General features: G+C 41.3%; 1 protein-coding gene across 1 annotated transcript; it reads left to right on the top strand.

Moving 5' to 3' along the window:
* The first annotated feature begins 1,179 nt into the window (after positions 1-1,179).
* Positions 1,180-25,485, top strand: cog6 (component of oligomeric golgi complex 6). The gene is made up of 19 exons (XM_035155013.2): positions 1,180-1,387; positions 1,676-1,819; positions 2,616-2,687; positions 2,872-2,930; positions 10,013-10,124; positions 11,275-11,357; positions 11,554-11,624; positions 12,552-12,645; positions 14,390-14,518; positions 15,804-15,895; positions 17,163-17,227; positions 17,335-17,426; positions 18,423-18,540; positions 19,399-19,530; positions 20,138-20,305; positions 20,827-20,934; positions 22,719-22,772; positions 22,890-22,969; positions 24,988-25,485. Exons 1-19 carry the CDS (start codon positions 1,253-1,255, stop codon positions 25,133-25,135), a joined length of 1,956 nt encoding a protein of 651 aa, XP_035010904.1. The 5' UTR covers positions 1,180-1,252; the 3' UTR covers positions 25,136-25,485.
* The last annotated feature ends 1,211 nt before the right edge of the window (positions 25,486-26,696 follow it).

The raw sequence follows: 26,696 nt of genomic DNA on the forward strand, positions 1-26,696 counted from the left end.
GAGAGAGAGAGAAGAGGGAGGGAGAGAGAGAAGGAGGAGAGAGAGAGAGAAGAGGGGAGGGAGGGAGAGAGAGGGAGGAGGGAGAGAGAGAGGAGAGAGAGGGGGGAGGGAGAGAGAGAGGGAGAGAGAGAGGAGGGAGGGGAGAGAGAGGGAGGGAGAGGGAGAGAGGGAGAGGGCGAGAGATGGAATGATAGGGAGAGAGAGGAAAGAGGGAGAGAGAGGGAATGATAGGGAGAGAGAGGAAAGAGGGAGAGAGAGGGAATGATAGGGAGAGAGAGGAAAGAGGGAGAGAGAGCGGGGGGAGAGATAAAGGGAGGGAGAGAGAGAGAGAGGTGAGTCCATGAAACTCTCTCGGGAGGTGACCGTCAATCACACGTGTCTCCGCCCATAGGGGCGGGACTCTGCTACTATCAGTCCCCTACGTGCTGCTGCTGCTGCTGCGTTCACTGACATCTCGTAAACTGGTAATGCAGTGGTGGAAATAACATCCACAGAGTCGAAGTAAACCCGATTGAGTTGACATAACAATACAAGTAAGGAATAGTATGTATTAATATGATTTCATGTTTTTATTTAATATAAGATAAAGCAGAATATCATGATACTGTCGAAAGTGATGGTGACATAAAGTGGATGTATATGGATAAATTATATATATTAACTTGAGCTGAACTTGAAAAACAATACAATCTGTTTATCTATACAGATATATACACAGATATATACTGTACTGTATAGATACATAAATACATACATCAACCCTCAAATTAACATGGGGTGCTGTTAATTCTATGATTGTTTTAAAATTATAAATGGTTTGGGTTTCAGTATCTGTTTATCACATAAATTGTAAGTTTTACCCTTAATAAACTTTAGCTGAATTATAAAAAACCTTAATGATCTGTATCTTTGTGATGTATTTGTAAGACCTCTACTTAAGAGTCATATTTGAGTGTTGGGCTATTCACTACTGTCACAATAAAAACCAAAGGAGCTCATGAAAAGTGTTTGGTCCAATTTATACAGAAACAGGTGATAGAACTATTTAAAATTCACATGTTGATTATAGTATAGTTTACTTTAAATAATTATATAAATTTAAATAAGTCAGATGGATAAACAACAAATAAAAACATACATGAAGCGGAACCTTGTATCGCCCACTTTCAGGGATGCACACGCCGGCCGGACGTTCACTTCAGACGGACCACAACATCTTCCAGAGAAGTTGACGTGGAGGTGTCTGTCCACAATGTCTGAAATTAAAGTAGAAACGTCCGCGGACAGTTCTGCGCTTATTCACAATCCACATGCGTCCACTCAACCCAACAACCCGCTGTCGAGGAAGCTCAACAAAATCCTGGAGACGAGGCTCGACAACGACAAGGTAAATATGGAGAGTTAGCTTCCATGCTAGCTGGCTAATAGCAGCTAAACCTGCAAGCTAGCCTCCAGCAGTGACAGCACAAACGCAATGTTAATGTGTTTAGCAGGCTGCAGCATTTATTGTGTTTACTGTGTAGTCTCGGATGTCGAGTCTTATTTAAATCCCCCCACAGGACCAGGATCTGTTGCTAAACCCAGATGTTTTAGCCTAAGATGCTAAAAAGGGGAGATGCTAGCTGTTTACATGTAGCTTCTTCTAACATGGTGATGTCCTGTTGGTTGTTTGCAGGAGATGCTGGAGGCTCTGAAGTCTCTGTCCGTCTTCTTCACCGAGAACAGTTTGCGCACCAGGAGAAACCTTCGCGGGGACATAGAGAGACGAAGCCTGTCAATCAACGAGGAGTTTGCACGATTGTTTAAAGAAGTAAAAGAGGTAACGTTGACAGAAAAATGCTGTTTTCTAGCGTTAATTAATAACAACCAGATTGTGGACACGGTTTGGCAGAAGATACGGTAGCAGCTACTTTTTTTGCTGGGGAACCATTTAAGCAGTTGCACCTTCTTTCTTCACCTTTATTTAGGAAAAGGTCTCATTTAGATTTAAGAGAGACAGCAACACACAAACAAAAACTCAAGTTAAAGGAAACAATCAGAGTTACAACATAAAAGAAGAATTAAGATGCAAAACAAACCAAAAAACCTGCAACATCGGTCCAAAACATCCACATTCCAGTGATTAAATTTCCTGCATGATCTTTTAAAATGGATTTAAAAGCTTTCAATGATATCAAATCACGTGTAAAAATATTCCAGTGATTATCTTAACGCTCTTTTCTTAATCTCCCTACGCACGTCAAAGTCTGTTGACCACAGGGAATACAATCCTTTACACTTCAGTACAAGGATTTGGTGTCTTATTTATAAAAAAAACACATAAAAAGTTCCCCTAGTGGCAACGCTGATTAACGGTCATACAATTACATATTTAATCGATGGGGTGAGATCAAGCTTGTGTGGTTTGTAGCATTTCTGCAAAATCATATGGAGGTTGTACCAAATCCTTTTGTGGAAAACCTGTGCATCAGGCAGACTACTTCTCAATATTTGATTGCAGCAGTAGAATATTATAATACTGCAAATGGTATCATTACTATCTTATAACTGTCATTATTAATAATGATATACAGACATGCACCTACACACCTGCTTCAGTGTTGTTTTCTTCACAGGAGCTTGAAGGTGTTCATGAGGATGTCCAGGCCATGAGCACGTGTTGTGACGAAATGACCAACAGATTAAAGGTACGGTCCGCACGTCATTCGACAGTTCTCTTCTACGTTGAATTACGTCTAAAGCTGGTAGTATATTTGTGTGTGGATCAAATATATTAGGTTAAAAACTTAATTTGAGTAATTCATTAAATGTCTTTTGAGAATATAATGTTTTCAGGCCAACTTTTAAAAATCAATAACTTTTCTTCAACAGGCTGCGAAGGATCAAACTCAGGACCTCATAGTAAAAACCAACAAGCTGCAGGGAGAAAAGTGAGTCAAATATTAACTGTGTGTGTGTGTGTGTGTGTGTCTGTGTGTTTATCTTACAACTTGTCTGACATAGTAGGGAAATGTCCTTAAGATTAAAACAGCAGAACTAGTTGGTGCTTTTGTTTTTCTCAGAATCTTACTAAATATCTGACTTAAAAGCTTCATTGATATTTCTGAAATAAATACATGTTACACCTAATGATTAACACATGTTCTATTATGTACTAGATATTTAATCTTTACATGAGTCAGTTACACAGAGAGACTAATATAAAAACTTCTGTCTGGGATTTGTAACGATAAAGTAATTATTACTACCTTTGGGACTATTTTGATTGTTAAATTCTTATCTACAGGGTTCGAGAAATTTATTAATTTAATTAACACTATAACTTAAATCTGTAGTATTTAAAATGTGTATTTCCATATTGGATTGCATTATATTGTCTATGTATTATAAGTTCCCAACACATTCATAATGTAGTATTAATAAGGACTCAAAAAAACTAAAACAATAAGGAACCTTTTTATGTGAGATACTGTTGGACTGTTACAGAGGATTACGTTAAGAAAAATATTTGTTACTCTTGTACAAGTGACCATGAATCTAGAAACTCAACCATAATCTGCTGTTGGTAGCAAGTTATTTCTCAATCTGAGTTTAACTAAACTGTAAAATAGAACCACCCTGAACTTTTAAACTGACATTTCAGAATGTCAAGGAGATTGTGGAGATAGGTTGGCAACTTTATTCTGAATTATCTGCAGAGATTTCATGCCGCCATCTCTACTCATATCTATCCTGAAGCTCCAAGTCATTTTGGAAACCTGTCACATGTGTCGCTGATACTCATCTTCATCAGTCCAAAGCCAGGCACCATCATTTCACTCTCCCCGGTGTCTCATTTCCATGGAAAAATTACACTTTCTTCTATCCAGGCAAGTTTACAGACAAATATCTCCTCAGTCAAAGCACAAGGCAAGAGATAAGCTTTAATTGCTTCACATGTTGTTTGGAAAGTGAGGCCTGGCTGATTATGCAAGCACTTCCTTGTTTGTCAGTCAAATGCGATTTTTTTCCATTTCATTAATATTCATTAAAAGTATACAGATAATTTAAACATATTTTCACAAATACAGATATAAACTGCAAAGTTAAAACAGAAAGAAGTCGAGGAGGGGTTTTACTAGACTTTAAAATGCTGCTTCTCTCTGGTGTCAGAAGTTAGAGAGATTTGGTGCAGGGCAGGAGGAGCTGGCAAGCAAAGTCTTTATTTTTGATGAGGAGGGATCAATGATTCATGTGGCCGATGAATATTTCCCTTGCACTTGTCTATTTGCATAAGGAGGGCAGCAGCAGTCGTCTTTAATGGAGCTTTATTTGTTTTCTTTATCATGTCGTCAGAAGTTTGGCGTGAGACACACACATCAAAGTTGTTCCTGTGTGCGCTGCACTTTCCTCCTGATCTTATTGAGGTCAAACTGTTACAACTGGGGAGCAGCCCAACAGTGTGTTCTAATATTTGAGAGTCTGCATTGAGATTTGCTGACAGCACACATTAAGCACCATCCAGAATATACAGCTCACCATGACATAAAATCATAAAGGGAGTCAGTGCATCTGGGGTATTCACAAATTCTTGGAATCCGGGTGGATATATATATATATTTTTTTCGTTTGAAAGCCTGCCACGAAAATTAATCTTGGTGCCATCAATCTGCGAATTTGTCTGGCAGAGCGTTGACAGGGATGTGAAAATGAAACCCCATTTCCTGTTCTCCTGATAGCTGGGGGTTGGAGTGGGGGGGCTCATTAGCATTTTGTGGTGGCTGTGACCTCGGTGCTCAGTGACCTTGTGCGTTGACATGGAGGCAGGGGTGTGGGCAAAGATAATGTAGATTTCTGGCAAAAGACACTGCTGACAGCTGTGATGTACCGCAGCAATTCCGTGCTCTGCCGGCACAGCGGCAGGACCTCCTTGACAAAAGGTGACATGGGGGAGCAGTGAAAGATGCCAGTGGGGATAAAGCCACCAGTGAACCTGTGAAGGCAATGAATTAATAAAAAAAAGTAATATCGCCTTGTGCAGGGGCCTTGTTGAAGGTAAGTGGTCAGAGGTTTTACATGAATGCCCTTCCCAGTGCCCCCCCCATGCCTTGTCTTTCTCTTTGCTTTGTGGTTCCGCCGGGACCTGCTGTCTGTCCGTGTGACATTTTCATCCGCAGAACTGCAATGACCCCCGTAGCCAGATGGGATGGTGTGTGCATGCTGGGCTTTGACCTTGTCTCGAGCAATTTTGTCTCAGAAGAGCTGCCAGGGGGAAGTGTGCACTTAAGCTGTCCCCTTTCTGCCACCTACCAGTCGGCGCACTGCACCACACTCCTTCTCGGTCAGGTCTATTTCAGGTCACACAGTCCTGTGCTGCCGTGGGACTGTTGACACTTATTATAGCCAGTCTAAGATTTGCAGCATAATCTCAGATTTTGTGCTTATAGGGCAGTTCTGCTTGGAGAGTAGAGTCATTTTCAAAGCTCTCTCTCAGATGCTCCTGACGTGTGTTTACCCGACAGAGTGGACTTGACCTGCACTGTTTGCCGTGTTATCTGCCGGTGGTGCTGTGTCATTTGTCAGCTTTAATGAAACCGAAAGGAGCAGCAGATTGCTTGCATTGTGCAGAAGCAAAGGCCGAAGCGGCGAGCCGGTGGGAGTAGACGACCTGTGTTTGTCCGCCGGCTTTCAGACACCCTGCTCTTTTGTCTGGGTCTGGTGCTGTTCAAAGGGGCTGTCAGCAAGAGCACTAAATAGGTGTTGTGTGTTGTTCCATAATGAAACGTTAGGCCACCCACCTGTCCCACACGGTGTGATCTTTGCATTAGTGCGACGTGTTATCATGTCGGACAAGTTGGGGCGTCTCTCAAACGCATGTTTCTGTGACTGTGACTTCACGGGCTGCTGGAACTGAAGAGCTGGGGCTCTTTGGTTCTTTTGAGCTGCAGTAGCTCCACATGGCTTCATGCCAAACTGTAACGCTGCTCACTTTTTTAACCACAACTACGATTTACTCGGGTTATATATTTGGCTTGTGGCAGCTCCTCATTTCTCACAGAAATTCCTACAGCACACGATGAATACTCAGACATGAAGCCGCCCCCATATTTCATTCACAGACTATTTTTCACGAAAACAAACAAATGTTCTTAGTAGGATTTCCGTGTTGTTCATTAACAAATCGAAAGCCCAGAAACCCTCCAGAGAACGATTGGGGATGTCCGAGTGTAAATGGCAACCAATTTCAAACACTATCAAGTCTTATTAACGCTCAGCTGGCTGCTAATGAGGCTACGCCAATGAGTGTGCCATTGTGTTGTCTGATGTGAGTGGCCGCGACTGCGCTCTGTGATCATTGGCGCGTGGCTAACCAACAGCTTTGCGAGTGCCAAATTTCCACACAGTCCCTTTTGAAATGGCCTCTGTTGGCTTTTAATGGATAATCGATCCACATGGTTTTACAACTTAAGAGAGGGTTCGACATTCACTTGTTAGAAAGAGCCGCTGGTGTCCTGTTGATCATCAATTCTGTGTGATTTTCTTCAAACGGAATAATAAACTACAGTGGCACTGTGCCAAGGCCCAACAATCCCCTTTATGAAATCACATTTATATTGATCTGAATTATTTGGATTTCCACCAAATTGCACACACGCATAAATATCAGTCTCCTTAACATGCCGGATCAAGATCCATGAATTATTCTCTGAGAAATCAAGCAAAATGTTGCAAAACGCCGCAAATCGATCCGCCCGCTGATCCAGATCCGTACCAAGATTTAATGGGTTCTTTCCTGACTCATACCACATCCCCCTTCCAGCAAGTTTTCCGTCCAGTAGTTCAAACCAGCCCACTAACAAATTGACAAAACGTAACCTCTTCGGCCGAGGTAAAGATCTACTGTAAAACTTTTAAAGTTAAATGTTTTTACACGGTGAACTTGGTAAGTATTACTCACTGATGAAGCTCAGCGGTTTTTCTTAACTCAGTGCTGCACTATTGGCTCTGCGAGGTAATTAAGTATGTGCTGGTAATTTCAGTTTCTCAGCTCAATGAAGCTATTGATGAGAGTGTGCCGTGCTATATTGCTTAAACGATTTCTGTGCTTGGACAGACAAAATCAGTCGGCCCTGTTGGGAATTATGAGAACACACACAAAGCAGCCGACAGCCCGACACTGTAACTTGTCTTCATCCCATCATGCAACATGGTGTGACCCTCATTTAATTTAACTTTGCGCTTGTTTGCCGTTCTTCTTCGAGAGCATGCTTTCATCGCCGAGCTCATTTTCCCTCACTCACCCAGAGTCTCTTACATGCTCGCCTCTTTACAGTGTGACGTGGCCACACTCACTCAAGCATGTTGCCTCTCTCTGGTATTCGGTAATTGTAGTGTGGAGAAGAATGTGTCATGTCCTGACAGTGCTGTAGTCAACGATAACGCCGCTCCATCGTTCCCCTGATCTCCTTTGCTATGCTGCTTTGGCTCCAGCAAACCCCCCTGTCCTCCGTTTTTTTTAGTTTTTATTACCTTACAGACATGTGCAGCCTGTCTTTTTCTGTTGTGATTTACATCCTGGAAGAACTGGTCTGTCACTGTTGGCGTTAACATGAAAAATTGCGGCTATTTCTCTTCTTTTAGAGGTGAATCTGTTCGCAAAGTTTGAAGAAATGTCTTTTTTCCCCTATTGGACCTCCCATGTCTATGAATCTCCACAGACAGAAACCTTAATCAAAAAGGGATAGGAGACAATTGCCCCATAAAATTAAACTCATGAGGTTCTTTTGGGATATGGAAAGTTGAGTAAATGATTCAGTTGCCAGTAAGGTGGTTTGAAGTTTCTCTTATAAAATCTAGAACACATCATTAGAGGCTCTTTTTGTAATCAACTTGTCTCATAAACACCGTAACCATGACTTCAGTTGAGGCCACCAGCTGTTGGTAGACGTGCAGACTGAGGCTTAAATGCTTCATGAATGAAATTCCAAGATATGGTGTGTTAAATGTGACCGGCCAGATAAGGTTTATGAAGCTTTTAAGGCTATTAGGACCGCTGGGTGGCAAATCAATTTAATGTCCCATCAAACTGGCATGTGGGACCTTTTGTCCAGGATTCAATGCTGTGCATGTGTGTTCCTGCCTTTTTTTTTCGTTACTTGTAAAGAGGAAAATAACTCAACAATGTTAACTGACAGAAATCCAACAGTTTCCCTCTAGAAGAGATGATCCAATTAGATTTATTTGCCGCATAAATTTGCACATTTGCAATAAAATCTCCTAACTCAAAATAACCGTGTTTACAAGTACGGAATTAATTTATATTTCTCACGCTCGGGTGAACACAGGCACGTTCAAATTGAAGTAGTGTCTCTAATGTATGCATCACTCTGTTTAATTAATGGCCTCATTATCATATCTTGTTATTAATACATCATCATAATTGTGCAGGGATATCAGGTAGCCCAAGTGCCTCTTGTTTTAATTCGTTATCTCTCAGCAGCATGACATGTTCTGTCTTTCTCTAATCAAGTCTCATTCATTTTCCTCTTCACTATTTTTGAAGGTCAGTGTTTTTTCCACACGCACGTATTCAAGGTTTAGCACTGACAGATACTTAATTAATTAACTAAAAAGGCTGAAAATATCTTGAATAACTTTAATTAAAAGACCTTAAAATGGATTAAATTGTCTTAAATTCTGATTGGATGAGTTGTAATAGTAGGTTCCTAATAAGGCAAGGTATTTTAATGTAAAATTAAGAAAGATTGTAAAATAAAAAAGCAAAGTAGAAGAGATTAAGCAAAATAAAAGAGGTAAAGAGATTAAAAGAGGTAAAACAAATATAAAGGATCAACTAATATTTTTAATTTTGGTGTTTATTTCCTTCGGTTTGATCTTAAATTTAATTTCAACGGTCTTAAAAAGTCTTAAATTTAACATATTCATAGATGTGGACACCCTGAATCTACTGTTGACCACATCACAATGAAAGCCTGACAACAGAAGGTGTTTTTTAGGTAAGAGTGTTGCTGTCGTGTCATTATTTTTGTCATTTCTTACAGTTTTGATGACGTAGCCAGTTTTCTGAAGTACAGGCTGTCGTCCAGCATCCTCTCATGTGTGTTGCAACAAAATCAGACTTTTTAAAACACGTGAAGGCCAAAGACGCCTCCAGGTCCTGTGTGCAGAGACATACTAAATCAAAAAAATCCTTTAACAGATTTACAGCCCTTAACTTTCAGCCGACTGAGTGCGGGTAATAGCCGTGCGAGACACAACGCCGATCAGATAATGTTGGGTTCTTCTCCTCCGCCAAAACAACCTGGTGATTTACTTATCCCCTGCTCGCCTTCACACCGAGGGAGGGAATATAGATGAGGTGGCTTTGCATGGAAAGATGGGGACAGAGGGAGGACTCGCTGTTTGTGCTACTATCCCGTGACAGAGTTCCCTGTTTGACCGAGGCGGTTGCCATGGTCACCTTTGTGCTCAGACATTTATAGTGACACCGATAGTGATCAGTGTGCTGTTATTGATAGTGACAAAAGACCCGGAGTGTCTGTATTCTCTTTGTTTCTCTTGTCTGTGTTGTCTGTGTTGTCTGAGTGCTGCTCATGATCTCTTGTGTCCCACCCTGTTGTCTCACTCTCAGCTCACTCTGAGGCCCGGGTGTTGTACGTGAGAGGTGCATGACTGCCCTCTGCTGTCGGGTTTTGAATATCACAGCTTGTTGACAATTATTTTGGTCAAGCGAGAGCATATAATATTGTTCCAGTTGACAGTACTTTTGATTTGCACAGTAAGAAAACACACGGGGAAGGACAAAAAACATATAAATAAAAAAGAACAGAAGGAAAATGTTAAGCACTTTAATGAGATAAAAATCCACAAGGGCCTCGGAGTCAGACACAACAAATCACTGATGGCAGTCGAAGTGACAAAGAAGTAAATGACAAAGAAATAATAAAGACAGAACGATTATTTATAAAGAATTATTAAAAATGATATCTCCCTCTCATCTCTTTCTCCTCAGTCACCGCCTGGAGGTGCGAGCTCAGGTTGCCCAGGCTTTTCTTGACAAGTTCCAGCTCTCTAATGAGGAGCTGTCCACACTGCGGGGGCCTCGAGATGCACCCATTACTGAGGTAATTTCCATTATACTATTTGCATGAATGAGATTTTGCAGATTTTTCATCCACACCCACAATACTGTGTGTGTGTAGGGGGGGTGCAATATCTGATCCGTAGCTTTTATATTCCGCTTTTCGCTTGAGAAGGCTCCATTATCCAGATTCTCTAATTCAGGGGTGGGGAACATTTATCCTGTCAAGGGCAATTTGAATATTTGAAACATCCTTCGCAGGCCATACTAAATGAGAGACCACATATATCAAACTAAAGTCTCTAATGCGATGGCTGGAATTGGATCTCTTTGACGCAGCTTCTGATGTCAGATGGTAGTGATGATGATAATAACTTGCTCAACCCCCTGGTAGTGCCATGCATGACTTGCAAGAGCGATAATTTCTCCCTCGTGTCGAACTCAGCAAGTTGGATGTTTTTGTTTATGTCTCCTTTTTCTCTCTAGGTCAGAGAGAAAACTTTAAAATTCTTCCAGTGTCCTTCACTTTTTTTTCCCTATGTCTTGTATCGTATCAGTAATCTACTTTGAGACTTTTTCTGGATTCCTCATCCAGCTGTAATTTCATAGCTGTAATAACACCCGAAATTGGCCTTTTTCATCACTGCGATCACGTCCCCACTTGCTGGGCTTCATTCACACTGACGATAACTGAAAGACACACAGCCCAGCTGCAGGGGACCACCATGAAGGACATGTTAAACCATTTTTAAAAAGTAATTGATGTCATGAGAGTTTTTTTTTGTACTTGTCTCGTGGGCTGCGTATGGCCCGGAGGCCAGAGGTTCCCCACCCGTGTCCTAACTGAAGGATCCACTATCTTCTCACACTTTCAACAGGAAGCCACAATATCTGATAATTTGTAAGATGTGATCAAGATAATTTTGAGATTTTAAATCCATTATCTAAAATACAAATCTAAGAGTTTACATGGTTATTGTATATACATACATAATGTTCAATGTTAAAACACCACACATCTTCAAATCAAGAAGATGCATGATTAGTTACAAATGCTATCCTTGTTCATGCCAGAATTTTTTTTTTTAACCAAAGCTTTCATTTCTACTGTAGTTCCAAAACTGTATATTCTGTAAATCTGTTCCCCATACCCCTAAATAGTCATGTGTGTGTGTGTCTTTGAATTTCCCCAGAATTTCTTCAAAGCTCTCAGCCGAGTGAAGCACATCCACGAGGACGTGAAGATCCTGCTGAGAACCAACCAGCAAACTGCAGGGTAAGGTGCACACCTGCCTACACCTGGTGTGTCTCTGTGCTCCGCTCGCTCCGACGGATTTTCTTTATTCATGACATTTATTTTGAACCAGAAAGAAACATCCAGGTGGGATATTTATGTCGGTGTCAGCGATCTGACACTATTCAGCAGGTCATGGGTATGTAATGGGCCATCTTGGTTTGTGTGCTTGTTCCAGGTTAGAGATCATGGAGCAGATGGCCGTGTTACAGGAGACCTCGTACGAGCAGCTCTACCGCTGGGCTCAGAGTGAGTAAAGTACAGAGTTAATACCACGAGCACACCGAGGGATAACACTGACTTACTATGACCCTCTTTAAGGTGTTGGGTGTTGTGTTGGCATATACAAATGAGCCAGTGTATCATGTCAGGTTTATTTCCGTTCGTCTCCTAAAGATCGCAACTGTTGCATGATTTGTTTTAGTGGTTGTTATTTTGTGAAATACAAACTGTGATTTTCCAAGTGACTGTACGTACCCAGTAGTAGCGTGTCCAGGGGTCATTTGAGAATCCATGTGACTCATAACCTCGGACTGAGGTTTGCAAGAGGAATGCTGGAAACCAAAGTTTTGCTCAGTGTTTCGTCATTGAAAATTAAAATGGAAGTGTAGAATTTAGATCACAGAAAGCACATTTGAGTAATTATACACTAACAAAACACAGAGCATCTATTTAATTATGACTTGCTCTTTATTTTGTTGTGGTGTAGATTTTCTGAAAAGGCCCAGTTGCATAAATTTGGCAAGAAATTAGAGAGCTGTAAGTTGATGTCTTTTCAATAGAAGTTAATTTATTTTGTAAATGGTCTCTTCTTTATGTACACTTTTCAATTATTTATGAGGGTTGACTTAATTTTTTACAGAAAATATTGTTGTCCATTGAGACTGGAGTGTGCTGACCCAGTTTCTTCACAGTCTGGGAGATCGGCGACTGCCTGTTCCTTTTTTTTTATTGTCTGAATCATACGCAAAACCAACTGACTTCTCAGTAAAAGCTCATGGGAAACTATGATGTTGGTGCTTTGATTTACTTCTTGTCAACAGGGTTGCCATAGATAAAAAACATTTTGCAGCCATGAGAGCATAACACAAGTTTCTACAAAGACAGTAGTTATTTCTCCAGTTAGACGTAGATATAGACGATATTTCCTCATTTTTTTTCCTTCTCTCTGCGTAGATGAATGCAGGGGACTGACCCAGGAGACGTGTGATATCAGCCCCGTGCTGAGTCAAGGCATGGAGGCCTTACAGGACCGATCCGTCCTCTACAAGTAACATACAAACATACACTTGCAGAACAGAAACGTGTCTGAATTAAAGGCTGTACGGCCTGTTTTTCATTTCTCTTTCTCTTCGTGCCAATATCCATGAGCGCTGACAGCAAGTAAAAATAATGCTTTTTATGTCCAGAATTAAAGGATCCACGAGGCTGAGGAATTTGTTCGAATTTAATACCAACAACAGAGAGACGTGCCGTACAAATGTATGAGAAAAAATAGCTACAGGTGCTACTTTCCACTGATGTACATCACAGAGGCAGAAAGACATGCTTGTTAAATTCAAAATGAACGCTTCAGCGGGCACTCGCAGGTGAATTGTTAGTTTTACGGCTGAGGAGATTATTTGTCTCAGACGAGGGAGAAACAAAGAGGCTCTTGATTGGGAAAACAACAGAACAGCCTGAAGCAACAGAAAACATCACGGCCATCAAACAAGCAGCAGAAATTACAGATCCACGAAAAATCATTGTAAAATTACATAGTGAACAATCGGCATCGAAACTGCAACAGGTTTTTGCAAATACAGTTAAACGTGTACAACTTTTAAGTGTATATTTAGCATGAAATAATGCATATTTATTCCCTCGGACTTTTATAAAACATCCAGTTAACGACTGAAATTAATCTAAATACAGTACTTGTTGTTTACAGTATAATGAACAACAATTATAACAGCATAATTTTCATCAGTGTTAACACAGCTCATTTACTGTCAGCGTTTCTCTCCCATATTAACTGTATTTCTCATTAACGCTTAAAAAACACATTGACTAACTCTCTACGTTTCTTATAAATGTAATTTTAAATCCTTTTCATGTTGTTTTAAACCTGCTTTGCTTACAGCTTATTTTCCTTCTCTTCCATTGGTTTTTTTTATTTTGAGTTACGTCATTACCCCATGTTCCTTCAAACACTCACAATAAGAAAAGAAAAATATCTTGGATGTCAAGGACATGATTAGCGGCTGTATGTCCTTTTTTTTTCTTTATCTTATCTCTTTTGTTTTGAATCCTCATTTAACCCCTTCAGTTGAATGTGTTTTTTGTAGTGTGTTAGGTAAACACAGTGTCTCACTCTGAGAATCGTGATATGTACCGCTATGTGCCACTCAGCCTTGAAAACAATATTTAAGTGCTTTCAAATGCCTCCAGTATTTATAAAGAGGTACTTCCAATGCCCATTACTTGCAGTTATTTTAAGGCGAGCACTGCCTGAAACTCATATTGAGAGAAGCACAAAAAAGCATTTAATGTCAATACCTTTGCAAATAAGTTTTATTTTCCAGAAGAGGAAAGCAATTTGTGCTCATCCAGGAGTAAAGGACCCCGAGATCTTACTTTGTCCCTAAACCACAACGACACAATGGGACCTTTCACACGTTACCCCAGGAGGTGTTTTCATCGCAAACCCTCCATTCTTGGAAATGCACCTGTCTCGTTGCCCAGAAAGTGTCCAAGGTCATGCGCTGGCTGGGGATGTTTAGGCTGAGAGAGCGGAGACCAGCAGAATCTTAATTCGGCACTATCTTCTGTTTAGTCTGTCACAGAGCCTGCCACCGCCGAGTAATCAAAACAACCGCAAACTCTTCCCTTTTGGGAAAAGTTGTCGGCATTGTTGACGTACAGTTTGTCGGCGACTGACCTCCCGACACACAGAAAAACACTGTGACCGCCGTCTTTTCACATGAGGTTTGGGTTGTTTGAATGTTGCCTTCTCTCCTCCTCTGTTTGGTCAGGTACACTCTGGATGAGTTTGGGACTGCACGCAGGTGTGCGGTGGTTCGAGGCTTCATCGACGCCCTCACCCGCGGCGGGCATGGGGGAACTCCCCGCCCCATAGAGATGCATTCACATGACCCTATGAGGTAATTAGATGCATTGTGCTGTGATGCTTCCTGTCTCAAACCCTGCTCTATTGCTGAATATTGACATTTCTTGTCGTAGAACTAAAATTAAGTTCTTTTCCATAAACCCAGAGTTGGAGAAACACATAAGTTCGGTGTCGTTTAGCTGAATTAATGGATGAAAATCCCTGATTAGAAATACGAACAACCCTGCATACATACAACATATTTAACCCCAAGTTGTCATTTATACAGTTTATGGAGTCGCCAATTTCACTTTTACAATCAAATTAGGTATCAAACATTCAACCTGCTTCCTGTATTTGTCCACAGCTGATGAATAAAAATACAGAATATATAGTCATGTCAGATTTATTCTGATGTCACATTCAAAAGAACAGGAGTTGAGCAAAGTTGCTTTAGAAACGAGAGGAAGAGATGCAATAGAAGACACACAAGATAAAAGCAACAACTATAACTGACTGTTATTCAATTACTAGGATTTTGCCTGAACTGGTCAAAACCTTTCTTGTAATCGCAAATTTAAGCTTCACTCAGAAATCCGCTCACTCTCACTCCGCTCTTAATTATTCTGGGAAATGTAGTTAAATGCCTTAAATTCTTTAAAAGGTTAACAAGATACATTTTTCAGGTTAAATTACCCTGCAGATTATTGATTGTATCATTGAAATGATCATATTTCATGTCATGATGTCATCATCCCTGAACGAGCATCAACTCAATTTCATTGAGCATCTCACCCTTTAAAACCTGATTTGAGATGATGTTAAGTGTCTATTCTGTCAATGAGAGTCTGAGTGTGTCTGTGTTTCCTGTCGTACCGCATCCTCTTCCCCCTTCCTCCTGTGCCCAGGAGCCAAACGGGAGATTTTCTCAGAATACCGTCCACATGTGGAACACAAAATCACCTCCACTTTATAGGAGGTATCAGCAGTTCTGAGAACATCAAGTTCTTTCTCACCTCCCTAGGTCCTCACACACAAACACACACACAAACACACACACACACACACACACACACACACACACACACACACACACACACACACACACACACACACACACACACACACACACACACAGGCTTACACATAATAATTCAAGTTTAACCTTGCTGTTTTCCACCGTTATGTAACACCAAAAGCTGTTTGTGTGTGTGAGGTGAGTGAAACACAATAACCCATGCCTCAGCCCTGCAGCTGTGGTCATGGTGTGGTAAGATTAGCCTGCGGGTTAGCCACTCAGTGGCGCACTGTTTAATACAGATTGTTTTGCTTACTTTTAGGTATGTGGGGGATATGCTGGCCTGGCTGCACCAAGCCACTGCTTCAGAGAAAGAGCATCTAGAAGCTCTGCTGAAAGAAGTCACTCTGCAAGGTACAATGCTTCCTAAATGATAATTACACAGCGTACAGGGTTCCATAAGCTGTACCCACACCTTAAGTTACAAATAGTGCAATCACGCCTACAGATTTGGCCAAAGGCAGTACGTTTTTTGAGTTGTACGTACGTCCCATTCTCGCTAAAAAACGCCATATCAGGAACGCATTCAGTGAATTTCTTAGAATATTGGAACAAACACTCACTTGAACTGTTTTGATTTTGTTTGTCTTTAGTTAATGTCACTCTGATCACATATAACACGTAACTGTGGTCATGTCTCATTAATGAATATGATAATTATGACAAATGGACTGTATTTATATAGTCTTATCAACCCCTCAAAACACTTGACAGTACAAGTTACATTCACCCTTTGACACACAGGGCTTCTACATGCAATGATTTTTCTATCCAAATAATTTGTTGTATGCAAAGCTGTCAATTTGTGGTTCAGTATCTTGCCCAAGGACATGTACGCTGGAGGAACCGGGGAATCGAACTTCCGACCCTGACTTCCTCTGCCTCCTGAGCCACAGCTGCCCCTGAAATGTCGGACAAACGTCTTATTATTTTAAAAAGATAGAGAGGATATTTCTAATCCAAAAGATCCCACATCAACGTTCCTAGGAAGTCAAAAACAAAAACAGGGACTGTGGCTAACTGTTGGCTGTAATTCTAGTTTCTCCAGCTTTTTTCATCTTACCCTCTTTGGAAACATTCGGTTTGTTGCATCTTTTAATTTAGTGGATTTTACAAGTGAACCACAACTGGTAAACAAATGTCACTCACAGGTCTTTGTTTACTGGACAAAGCTCGGGTAACCAGTGATTTAGTGAGGTGAGAGAAGTTGGCAACAGTTGGGAGAGTGTTAGCAACTCTGATTCCAGTACGTTTACTTCTAATCCGGCGCTTGTTTCCCGAATTCGACTTCTTTCGGTTGTCACAACAGTTAAGAATGACGACACCTCAGATGTCAACGATTATCTCCTTTTTTAGTTGTTTTTAAAAAAAATCATGATTTCACTCATGTCAAATCACGTGAAAGCTGATTTGGAAAAAAAGTTTGAACATTTCCATGCAGTTGTCAGTGTGATTCTACGGTTCCCTTTGAATAATGACATTGCCATCAACAGGCCTAAACACAGTGAAATCAAAAAGTAAATGTAAAGATTTATTACCAATGCTGTCTTTATTATAACTGTGCTTATATACATTATATCCCTGATCATTAGTCTGTGTGTGTGTGCTCCTCTTACATTAGGTGTGGAGGAGAACCTGCAGGAGGTGATCGGACACATCACCGAAGGAGTCTGCAGGCCGCTGAAAGTGAGCAGCCGAATCAGTTCAAGAAGCGATGTTAAACAGATCATCTCTATCTAATGTCTACTGTGGCCTGTCATGTTGTGATCCTGTGATGTGGTTCTGTCCCCCAGGTTCGTATAGAACAGGTCATTGTCGCCGAGCCAGGGGCCGTCCTCCTTTATAAACTGTCCAACCTGCTCAAGTTCTACCACCACACCATCAGGTATTGCTTCTCACTCATGAAGGCAGCTTTTGAGAATCGATTAATCGTCAACTAATTTGTAGAGCAAAGTAAACTGTTGCTCCCGAATGAGTCAGGCAATGAGACTATTTCCTTGTTTGTTCTTTTTACTCTGCTTGTTCCTGTAATCGATGAATGCCGTTGGGCTCAGATACCAAACAACAGAATGTTTATCTTTCTCCGTCAGAGCTCGGCTCAATTGTTCTATTGTTGCAAATTCTGGAATCTGCTGCTCTTCTCTGTTTTTATATAAATGTATTTGAAAATGTTCTTCCATATTTTACCCTTTTCTAGTATTTTATATAAATTTCAATATCAATAGAAATATGTTTTCTGAGTGATTCACAACCAGGACAACGTATCCTTGCGTATTGTCGCCCTCTAATGTAGATTAGCCAAACTCACCAGTAAATGCAACTGGCGATGGTCAGTAAACACTGAAACGAGCCGAACAGATGGTCAAGTTTGGACTTAAATTATGGAAATGATGCCAGAAGTATGTTCTGTGGACTTACTGAGACAAATCCATGACGCAGCGTTTGCTCCTGAGCTCTGACTCAATAATGATAACTGGTTTTCAGTCCAAGTGTGAATCAGAATACCAAATTTTAACATTAAAATGATGTAACAAACGGTTGCATTAAAAGCTAAAGGTCTGGTATAAATACAGCAGAATCCTGTGTCATGGTGAGTCCAGGTCCTGGGGGCATCACTGCGGATGGTGAACTTATGGAAGTCCTGTTTCAAGGCACAGTTTCTGAATACAGGCTGTGTGCATTTCTGCATGGATCGAGCGTTTTGATAATTTTTGCAGTATTTATATAACAGAGAGCGTCTTTGTAATCAGAAAGATGGGAATCTCACTTTCCACCATCTGGGACCTTTTAATTAATAAGTTGAATAATCTAAAAAAAGATAAGTTGGTTATCTAAATAAAACCCGTGTTCCGGCTTGTTGATTCGTTTGATCTTTGTCCAGCTCTATAATTGGGACCAGTGTGGCCTCTTTGCTCATCACTATTGAGGAAATGCACGTCCTCAGCAAGAAGATGTTTTTCAACAGCCTGAGCCTTCATGCAAGCAGACTCATGGACAAGGTACAGTGTCCGTCTGAGGGTTTCTATTTGAAATGACACAATATTGTTGTTTTGTATTTGTTGTTTTGTTGATTGATAGTGTATATTTTCTCATGTAAAAACTTTTTTATCCAGAGGGACTCAGTGTTCCCATAGAAAATGTTTGAAATCTTTGATAAAAAAAATAAGAAATCAGACCCAGATTGAGAACCTATAATAAAATCTACAAACAAAACCTTCACCTAAGGAAAGAGATGAAAGCTTGGTTTTTAAACGAGAGATGATTTGCAATATTCTTTCTTTAAAAACTCTTAAAAACGTAACGACAAGAGAAGTTCGGCGTTGCACACTGTGTATTTCAGCACCGTGTCTAAACCCTTAAACACAACAAGGCTATTCCTGAAGCACAATTGCCGTTCTAATATACCTCGGCACGAGCACGAGCTCTTCCACCGTACATGCTTGCTGTTTATTGATCAATAGCAGTTACGAGAATTATCCCCGTTGCTCGGTGTTAATCAAATTGGAGGCCCTCAGGGTTTTGTTGTCAAGTCCAGCTAATGCCAGGAACACAGCCTTCTCATAATTTGCTGCATTAGGTGGACAAAGGTGGCCGGGCCAGTCCTGTGTTGTACATCCAGAGGCCCAATGAAATCAAAACCCTCTTCATTAAAAAGCTCGACTGACTGAACAAGCTGAGGCTCCGAGTCGCAGCAGGGAGCAGTTGTATATCTGTCGTGCTGCTCGTTAGGCATGTTCTAATGCTTTGATAATGTTGTGTGGACCACTTGTCTTTGTGAAGACCACGGCCCACACACTCAACTGATCTCTGCAACCAGAACTTTTCCTCTCCTCACACCCCTGATGTTCCCTGTTCAGGTGGAGCTGCCCCCTGCGGACCTGGGACCCACAGGCTCCCTCACTCAGACGCTGGCCCTCCTCAGGGAGGTGCTGGCCTCCCACGACTCCTCGGTGGTTCCTCTGAATGCCCGTCAGGCTGACTTTGCTCAGGTGAACACACATTTCGACGATATAATCAGATTGAGGAAAAAAATCCGGTGATCCATTGCTGTTTCTGTTGATTCTATGAGCCACAAATCAATTAAGAAAGTTGCTCGGTTTTGTTTCTTCCTACATAAGTTAATTTAAAAAAGATCATTTGAGGGCTTACACAGCGTCGTCCATGCCTTTTATTTTTTATTTTTTCACCGGTATTGTTGTTATTGTGCACAAGTATCACTCAGGTGCCCCCTGCATCTCCTAGAATTGGTCCAAAAATGCTGCTGCGATGATTATTACTGCTTCATTATAATTTTGACCTAGTTGCATTGGCTCCCTGTTCGGTTTTGAATTGATTTTATTGATGACTTTTAAGGCTTTACACAATCAAGCCCTTGTACAGCATGTCAATGATTTACTAACTTTCTATTAGCCTGGTTGCCATCTTAGACCAGCTGATTGTGGTTGTCTGGTAGTTCCTAGAGACCGACCTGTTGCATAAAAGGCTATCGTGCTTTTGCAGTATGGACCCCCAAATTAATTGATCCTGAAGAAAAAAAAATCTGCCGTGTTTAGGGGACAGATATCTCTGAGCCATGTCTTACTTTGTCTCTCCCAGGTTCTCTCGTGCATCTTGGATCCTCTTCTTCAGCTGTGCACCGTGTCGGCCAGTAACCTCGGCACGGCGGACATGGCCACCTACATGGTCAACTCATTGTACGTGATGAAGACGACCCTGGCTCTCTTTGAGTTCACGGACAAGAGACTCGAGATGCTTGAGTTCCAGGTTTGCCTTAATTATAAATTTACAAATGAAAAAAATCTCACAGTTAAAAGATTCTCCGTGTTTGAAATGTCTTTATACATTTGATTACAATTAGTCAAAGGCACGAATCCAATCATAACACGCCACACCTTAGTGGGACAAGACGAAGGGATGCAACTCTATTGTTACCGTGACGTGAATGCTGAGCTAAGCGTCATTACATTGTCTGTCCATAGGGGTGTTGTTCATTAAAATCAGTTAATTATTCTTTTCCCTTTCATTTAAACCCATAGATCTTTTATTAAAAAGATTTGATTTGCCGTCTCACAAAAGAGTGTGCGTCACATATTGTCGTTCTGGCTCGTATGTGACATCTATCCCTCTATTTTTAGCAAGTCTTTTGTATTTGAGTACCACAAGAGCTCCTGTGCAAGTTTCATCATCAATAGCGCAGCGATTCTCCATTAACCACAAGTACCATTGGCTCACAATGCAGGCTCGGACTGGGTTTTTAAGCCACTCTTCTCTCCCACATTTTCCAGATCGAGGCCCACCTTGACACTCTGATCAACGAGCAGGCATCCTACGTGCTGACCAGAGCCGGACTCAGTTACATCTACGGCTGCGTCCAGCAGCACGGCACTGAACAGGTCTCCCACTGAGCATTTAACCCTCCTGTTGACACGCACTCACTCGGCAATTTATAAAACTGTGGATTTTCCTTTCCTCTCACATCTCTTCTGTTCTTTTTAGGCTACACAAAGCGAACAGTGTTATTTACGCTACCTGTTTGGGCTTTACAATAGCCATCGCTATGGTTACCGCATGACCAATGTCTTTATGAGGGCATAATATTATTTCTGTCAGATTTTCAGATGAGAAAAGGACAGAGGGAGGCAGATCACATTATCTTCTATTAGAATATATTAGCTTGTGCAGACGTGTCCTGTGCAGATGACTGAGCTGATGCCCTGGAGCCTCCGTCCCTCTTTGAAACACACTTTGCCACTGGGCTGACTGAGACCCATAGTTGTGGTTTAGCATGTGACTCTTGAAGCCCAGGGTCACGTCAGGACACACCACACCCTGCTGCTGTTGCTGCAGTTAAATGCTGAGCTCAATCAAGAGCTGTCATTCTTCTGCAGACTACTTCTCTCCTCGGGTGGCCTGTCTTGGGTTTTTTCCTTAAATAGTCTTCTGTTAGAAAAGATTAAGTCTGTCTGTCGACACTCTGCAGCCTCCCAGATGTCAATGACTGACAAGAATCCACGTTTTTTACTCTCGCAATCTGTTCAACATTTTATCCCTATAATTGTCTGCTATGCATCAGATGAACGGATCAGAAACAAGACGAGCTGGCTCGCAGATGAGTTTGCAGGCTCATAATATGTTTGTTGATGTGCTCAGATCCCCATAAAATCGTTCCAGGCACTACAAAGTTGCTTTGACCCTTGCACTGCCTCGTGTTTGCTGCTTTTAATGTCGGCAATTCCAGCGTTTAAGCTTGACTTAATGTTGTCATTCTAGATAGCCAGTGCAAGCTAATTGCCTTAAAGGTACCTGTTGTTGACAGCCATCTACTGTATTCACTCTGTCTAGTAAATATCAGGATCTAGGAGGGTCATTTCACTTTTTCACAAATCAAAACTGATATTGTTATTTATCTCTGAAATAGTTTCAAGTTTATATAATATAAATAGCACTTTAGAAGCAAAGGTTCTCCTCGAGAGCCATTGTAGATATGTGCAGATAGGAAGTTCTGAACTAGTTAAATCCAGGTCAAACCATCACATGTTTGTGCCGCACGTCACCGATATGAATGCCATTTGACCTGCTGATCTGGTCACACGACAAACCTATGTAACATTTCTTGTTCTTTCTTGAAAAGCAGTTCCACCCAAGCATTTCTCTGTTGACTCTCAGGTCACTGGATAGTGAGCTCGAACTCGGACTCAGAATTGTTATGCAAACCAACCAATCAGCCATTTACTGTGTTAAGTAGCACAGCAGGAGAAAGGAAGTGTCACATAGTCATTAAGATAAATGTGACATTTTATTATGATACAGATCTTGGTTGGATCATTTTCCAGGCCTTGGCTTGGAGGGAGTAAACCATAAACAATTGTTTTTTTCTTTATTAATAAACCCTTTTATGAACTTCCTCTTAAACCAAAGAGAGATAAATTATCCTTATTATTCGCTGAGGTGGCCAGAGGCAGCATCACTCATTCAGGCATCATTGTGTTTCAGCCTCCATCCTTTTTATACAATCTGCTGTGGGCAATGTATAAAAATAACTCAGGAAGACATATTTTCACTGCTGCATGTGGACATGAATTAAGAATGAAGGACCACCTGAGGTTCAACATTGTTCCTGTTCAAACGCTGCGACCTTGAGATGGATTCTAAACCCATGTTCCCTTCTCTGTCTCAGGGTCCCCTGTCCCTCCTCCCCAGTATGGACAGCTCGTCTGTGAAAGCAGCAATGGTGAGTGACAGACACCACATGTATTCAGAAAGCAAGCTCTCCTCCGGGGGAATAATAACCTGTCACTTAATTATGATGTTTCTCTGACTTATCATCTGCTAATAACACCAACTCCAGGTCCAGTTTGATCGGTACTTGTCGTCGCCAGACACTCTCGTGATGCCGCAGCTCAACTTCCTGCTCAGTGCGGCCATCAAGTGAGTTCCTGTCCCTGTTGATGAGAGCTGCTCCGTCCCTAGTTCAGGGAAAGAGTAGCGTATTTGCAGCATCCAGGCCTCATGCTAAATGTTTACCGAATGTGTTTCAGCGGGGTAAAGAGCATGTTCAGCGTGATCGAAATAGAACAGGAGCGTCGACTGAGTAATGCTCAACGTTCATTAGTTTCCCAGATGTAATATGATCATTACTGCATTCCAAACAAAACACTCAGCTAAATGCACAGTGAGTTTGGATGCTAAATTGCCAGAGCCACTGACACATTGAGAGAGTGGTCGGCAGGACTGGCTGTATTTGTCTTACTGATCAGAAAATGCACATGCTTTTAGCTCAATCCAGCTGCTACATTGGAGGACTCTTTCTATGAGTCACGTTTACTGGGAAGTACAGCAGGCCTGAGGAGCACTCTGTACCTCAGGTTAATGTTCCCTATTAATGGACATGGGAGGACTGATGGGCAGGACGCCATTAATTATCTTCTGGTCCATTTCTCTCTCACACTCATTCCCTGAAATCATTCCTCCTCTTTGTCTTTTTCTCTCTCTCACGTCTGCTTCTCCGGCTCACCTGAACACACAAAAACACCCTGCAGCGCTCTGAAAATACCCCCGGAGTGCACAAATAATGGGAATGTACTCTAAGACTCCCTTCGTTTCAAATTTCATGTTAGTGCACTTGCCGCGGAGTAAGGTGTTATACACAGCTCCGTGCTTCTTTGTTCTCTGTGGGCCAATTAAAAAAATATGGATCTCAAGAGCCTGAGTGGGATACAACTGTGGCGCTCTCGCACCGTCGCTGAGTCCTTTCACCGGGTCCGTCTGTTCCGGCAGTTTCATCCTGCACCTGCACAAAATAGTCACATCCTCATATCCTTCACTCATTTTATTTGTTTAGTTTTCCAATTGCCAAATACACTAATAAGTTAAAGTAAATAATGAAGAAGTTACAATATTTCCTCTTTTTTTCAAACAATTTGCCCAAAAGCAGTTTGCCGTCACGATATTTGTACCAAGTGACAAATGTTGTAACTTGTCTGAGGCCAAAATGCATAAATTTCATTTGCCTCGATGTAAAGTCAAGTCAAAGCAGCAAATTCTTATATTTGAAACCTTGCTTGGATTACTGCAACAGCTTTTCATGCCTAAATCTAAAATCTGAAGAGCGTCTCCAGACAGTACACAACTCGGGTGCCAGGCTTTTAACCAGAGTGAAAAGGCTGGAACACATCACCCCGGGTTGAGCCTCTTTACACCGGCTTCCAGTACGTTTTAGAATAGATTTTACGCTTCTTTTAAGTTCTTACAAAGCACTTTATGGTCTGAATCCTCAATATATTGTGGCTCTATTATCCCCGTACCGCTCCCACCTTGAGATCCTGTGGCAGGGGCTTTTAACTGTTCCAGATTCTCGGCTGAAGACTGCAAGGCTTTGGAACACCCTGCCTGAGAAAATGTCCTTTAAATCAAAGCCTAAAACATACTTTTATTGTACCACGTTCCCTGATTTTATGCAATTCTAGTTATTCTAGTCATGCTTACATTTCTGTCATACATTTAGTATTTTTATCTGTATTTGAATGTGTTTTTATCTGTAACTTTGTTTTGAGAAGTGCTACATGAACACAGACGTTAATGTTAAATAATATATAGAAACTTTACATGTTAAAGATGGTTTAAAGATGGTCGGTTGATAAATGGGAAACCTAATGCTGCACTATCAGTGCTGCACACTGTGGCCATAGATGGCAGTGTGCAACACATACTGCCACTCTTTGTTTTAACTCTGCAGGGGCACACAATGGTCACTGAGCAAAACAGTAATTAGGACAAATTCTCACTCATGACTGATTTATTTCAGCTCTGGTCTAATTACAGTACAGCTCTGCTTGACTGATTAAGGCTGGAAATGCTGGAATTGAAAATAAAAAAAGGCCTGTTCACTACTTTGTTTTTGTGAGTGTCAAGCAAAAAAATCTGAGGAGTTTTATCTGTTTGTGCAGGGAGCAGATTTTCCGTCAGTCAACAGAGCTGGTGTGCAGAGCCTACGGGGAGGTTTACACAGCACTGACCGGCCCGGCTAATGCCTACAAAGACCCAGAGACCCTGGTGCCCAGATCCCCTCAGCAGGTTCAGACTCTGCTGTCCTGAGAGCAGCGGGCGAGCCCCAGCGCTGGACGGCCCGCAGGGTATTTGTACTTTGTACAGTATAATAACACACGTAGTAGTTGTTAAGGTGGGGTTCTTTGTGGGGAAATGTGGGATGTGGGTCGCTGACCTCAGAGAGAGACACGAAGAAAGAACATTACACGTGTCTGTATGATCCTTTTTACTTTGACCGCTGCAGGCAGTCAGCTTGTTGTTCTCTCTGTACGGCACATGTGTCTCCTCCTGTCTGTCCGTTTTCACGTCGTGTTCCCTGTTTTGTGTCCGTGATTGTACAAAACATTTTATTTTATTGAAAGTATTGAAAATGACATAAAACAAAAGAATACTTTGAACCAAAGAGGCTCGCCTTTTTTTTTTTTCTCCACACTTAAGTGGTCAGGAAAAAATTCCGCCCCGATGCCAAGACGGACCTCAGGAGCTTCAGCACAAAAGTCCTGTTTATTTTTAATCTCAACTGTTCTGAGCTGTCGGGATAAAATGGAAAGTCTGTCTTACCATCTCGTTTGGCTTTTTAAACAATGTCTACCGTGCTGACTAAGATGTGAAAACAAGACTGTCATGAGGCTGGATTTAGCCATTTACCATAAATTCTGCCTTGTAAATGAATTGTTGGCCCATTTAAAAACTAGTATGGTGTTTCAGGAGGGGGTTGTTTTTCTTCACTGTTACCACAACATCTCATTTCTAACTGGCAACCATTCTGCTGCATTTTAATTAGGGACATCAGCTGCATCAAAAGCAGCGCTCGTACGTTCTCCTTAAGAATCTAAATCATCCCTAATGTGCCGCGTTATCTTTGCTTTCTCCCTCAGCCAATCACGATTCAGCATTACCCCACGTGATGCAGAGCGAGGGCACGGTCGCACACATGGAAACGCAAAGCGTGCGTCCAAGTTCACCAAAGTTGAACCGCACGCGAATTTGCCTCGCCACAGGAAGCAAATGTTTTTTTTTGTCCCTCCTCGTTGCACAGATTGGAAGGTTAAGGTTCGCCGCTGATACATTCGTACATGCGTATGGAGATAAAGTTTGTTTTAAGGAAATTCAATTGAAAAGAAAAACTCCTCTGATCATGATTTCAATCCTAAACAGGAGAATGTGGATTCTTGTTTTTTTCCAGAATGGTGCTGCCCTACTGTTTGCTGTGTTTGGCACCTAATACACCTCATGTTGTGAAGTTTTGGATCATATCAACTTTTCTTTAAACTATTTAGTGGTAATTGAGATATTTTTTCAATTTAAAGTATTAAAAAAAGACCTAATAAGGCTTTAGTTTCAAAAAGGTAAACTAGCTTTATCATATGGATTCAAAATATATAATTCCACACATTAAAATACAGAAAATTATATTTAAAATATCCCTAAATGAACATGCAGTGGTGAAATGAACAGTAAATCCCAGTAGTGTTTTTTTCTATTTCTTTCAAAAAATAATTGGGACATTTGTAACATGCTGATGGAATCATATCAGTGAAAATCTGACTCTCACTGACCCCATTAAATTCCCAATAAAGCCAGTTCAGATTAAATGAATACTGGTCCT

This window comes from Hippoglossus stenolepis, chromosome 4 (assembly GCF_022539355.2).
Source record: "Hippoglossus stenolepis isolate QCI-W04-F060 chromosome 4, HSTE1.2, whole genome shotgun sequence".
NCBI lineage: Eukaryota > Metazoa > Chordata > Actinopteri > Pleuronectiformes > Pleuronectidae > Hippoglossus > Hippoglossus stenolepis.

What these genes read in the sequence shown, in the direction of transcription:
- cog6 (XM_035155013.2), top strand. Translation starts at nt 1,253, where the DNA reads ATGTCTGAAATTAAAGTAGAAACGTCCGCGGACAGTTCTGCGCTTATT. An exon ending in AGCAGCACGGCACTGAACAG is followed by an intron (nt 20,935 to 22,718) that starts GTCTCCCACTGA and finishes TCTCTGTCTCAG; the next exon opens with GGTCCCCTGTCCCTCCTCCC. An exon ending in CTGCTCAGTGCGGCCATCAA is followed by an intron (nt 22,970 to 24,987) that starts GTGAGTTCCTGT and finishes CTGTTTGTGCAG; the next exon opens with GGAGCAGATTTTCCGTCAGT.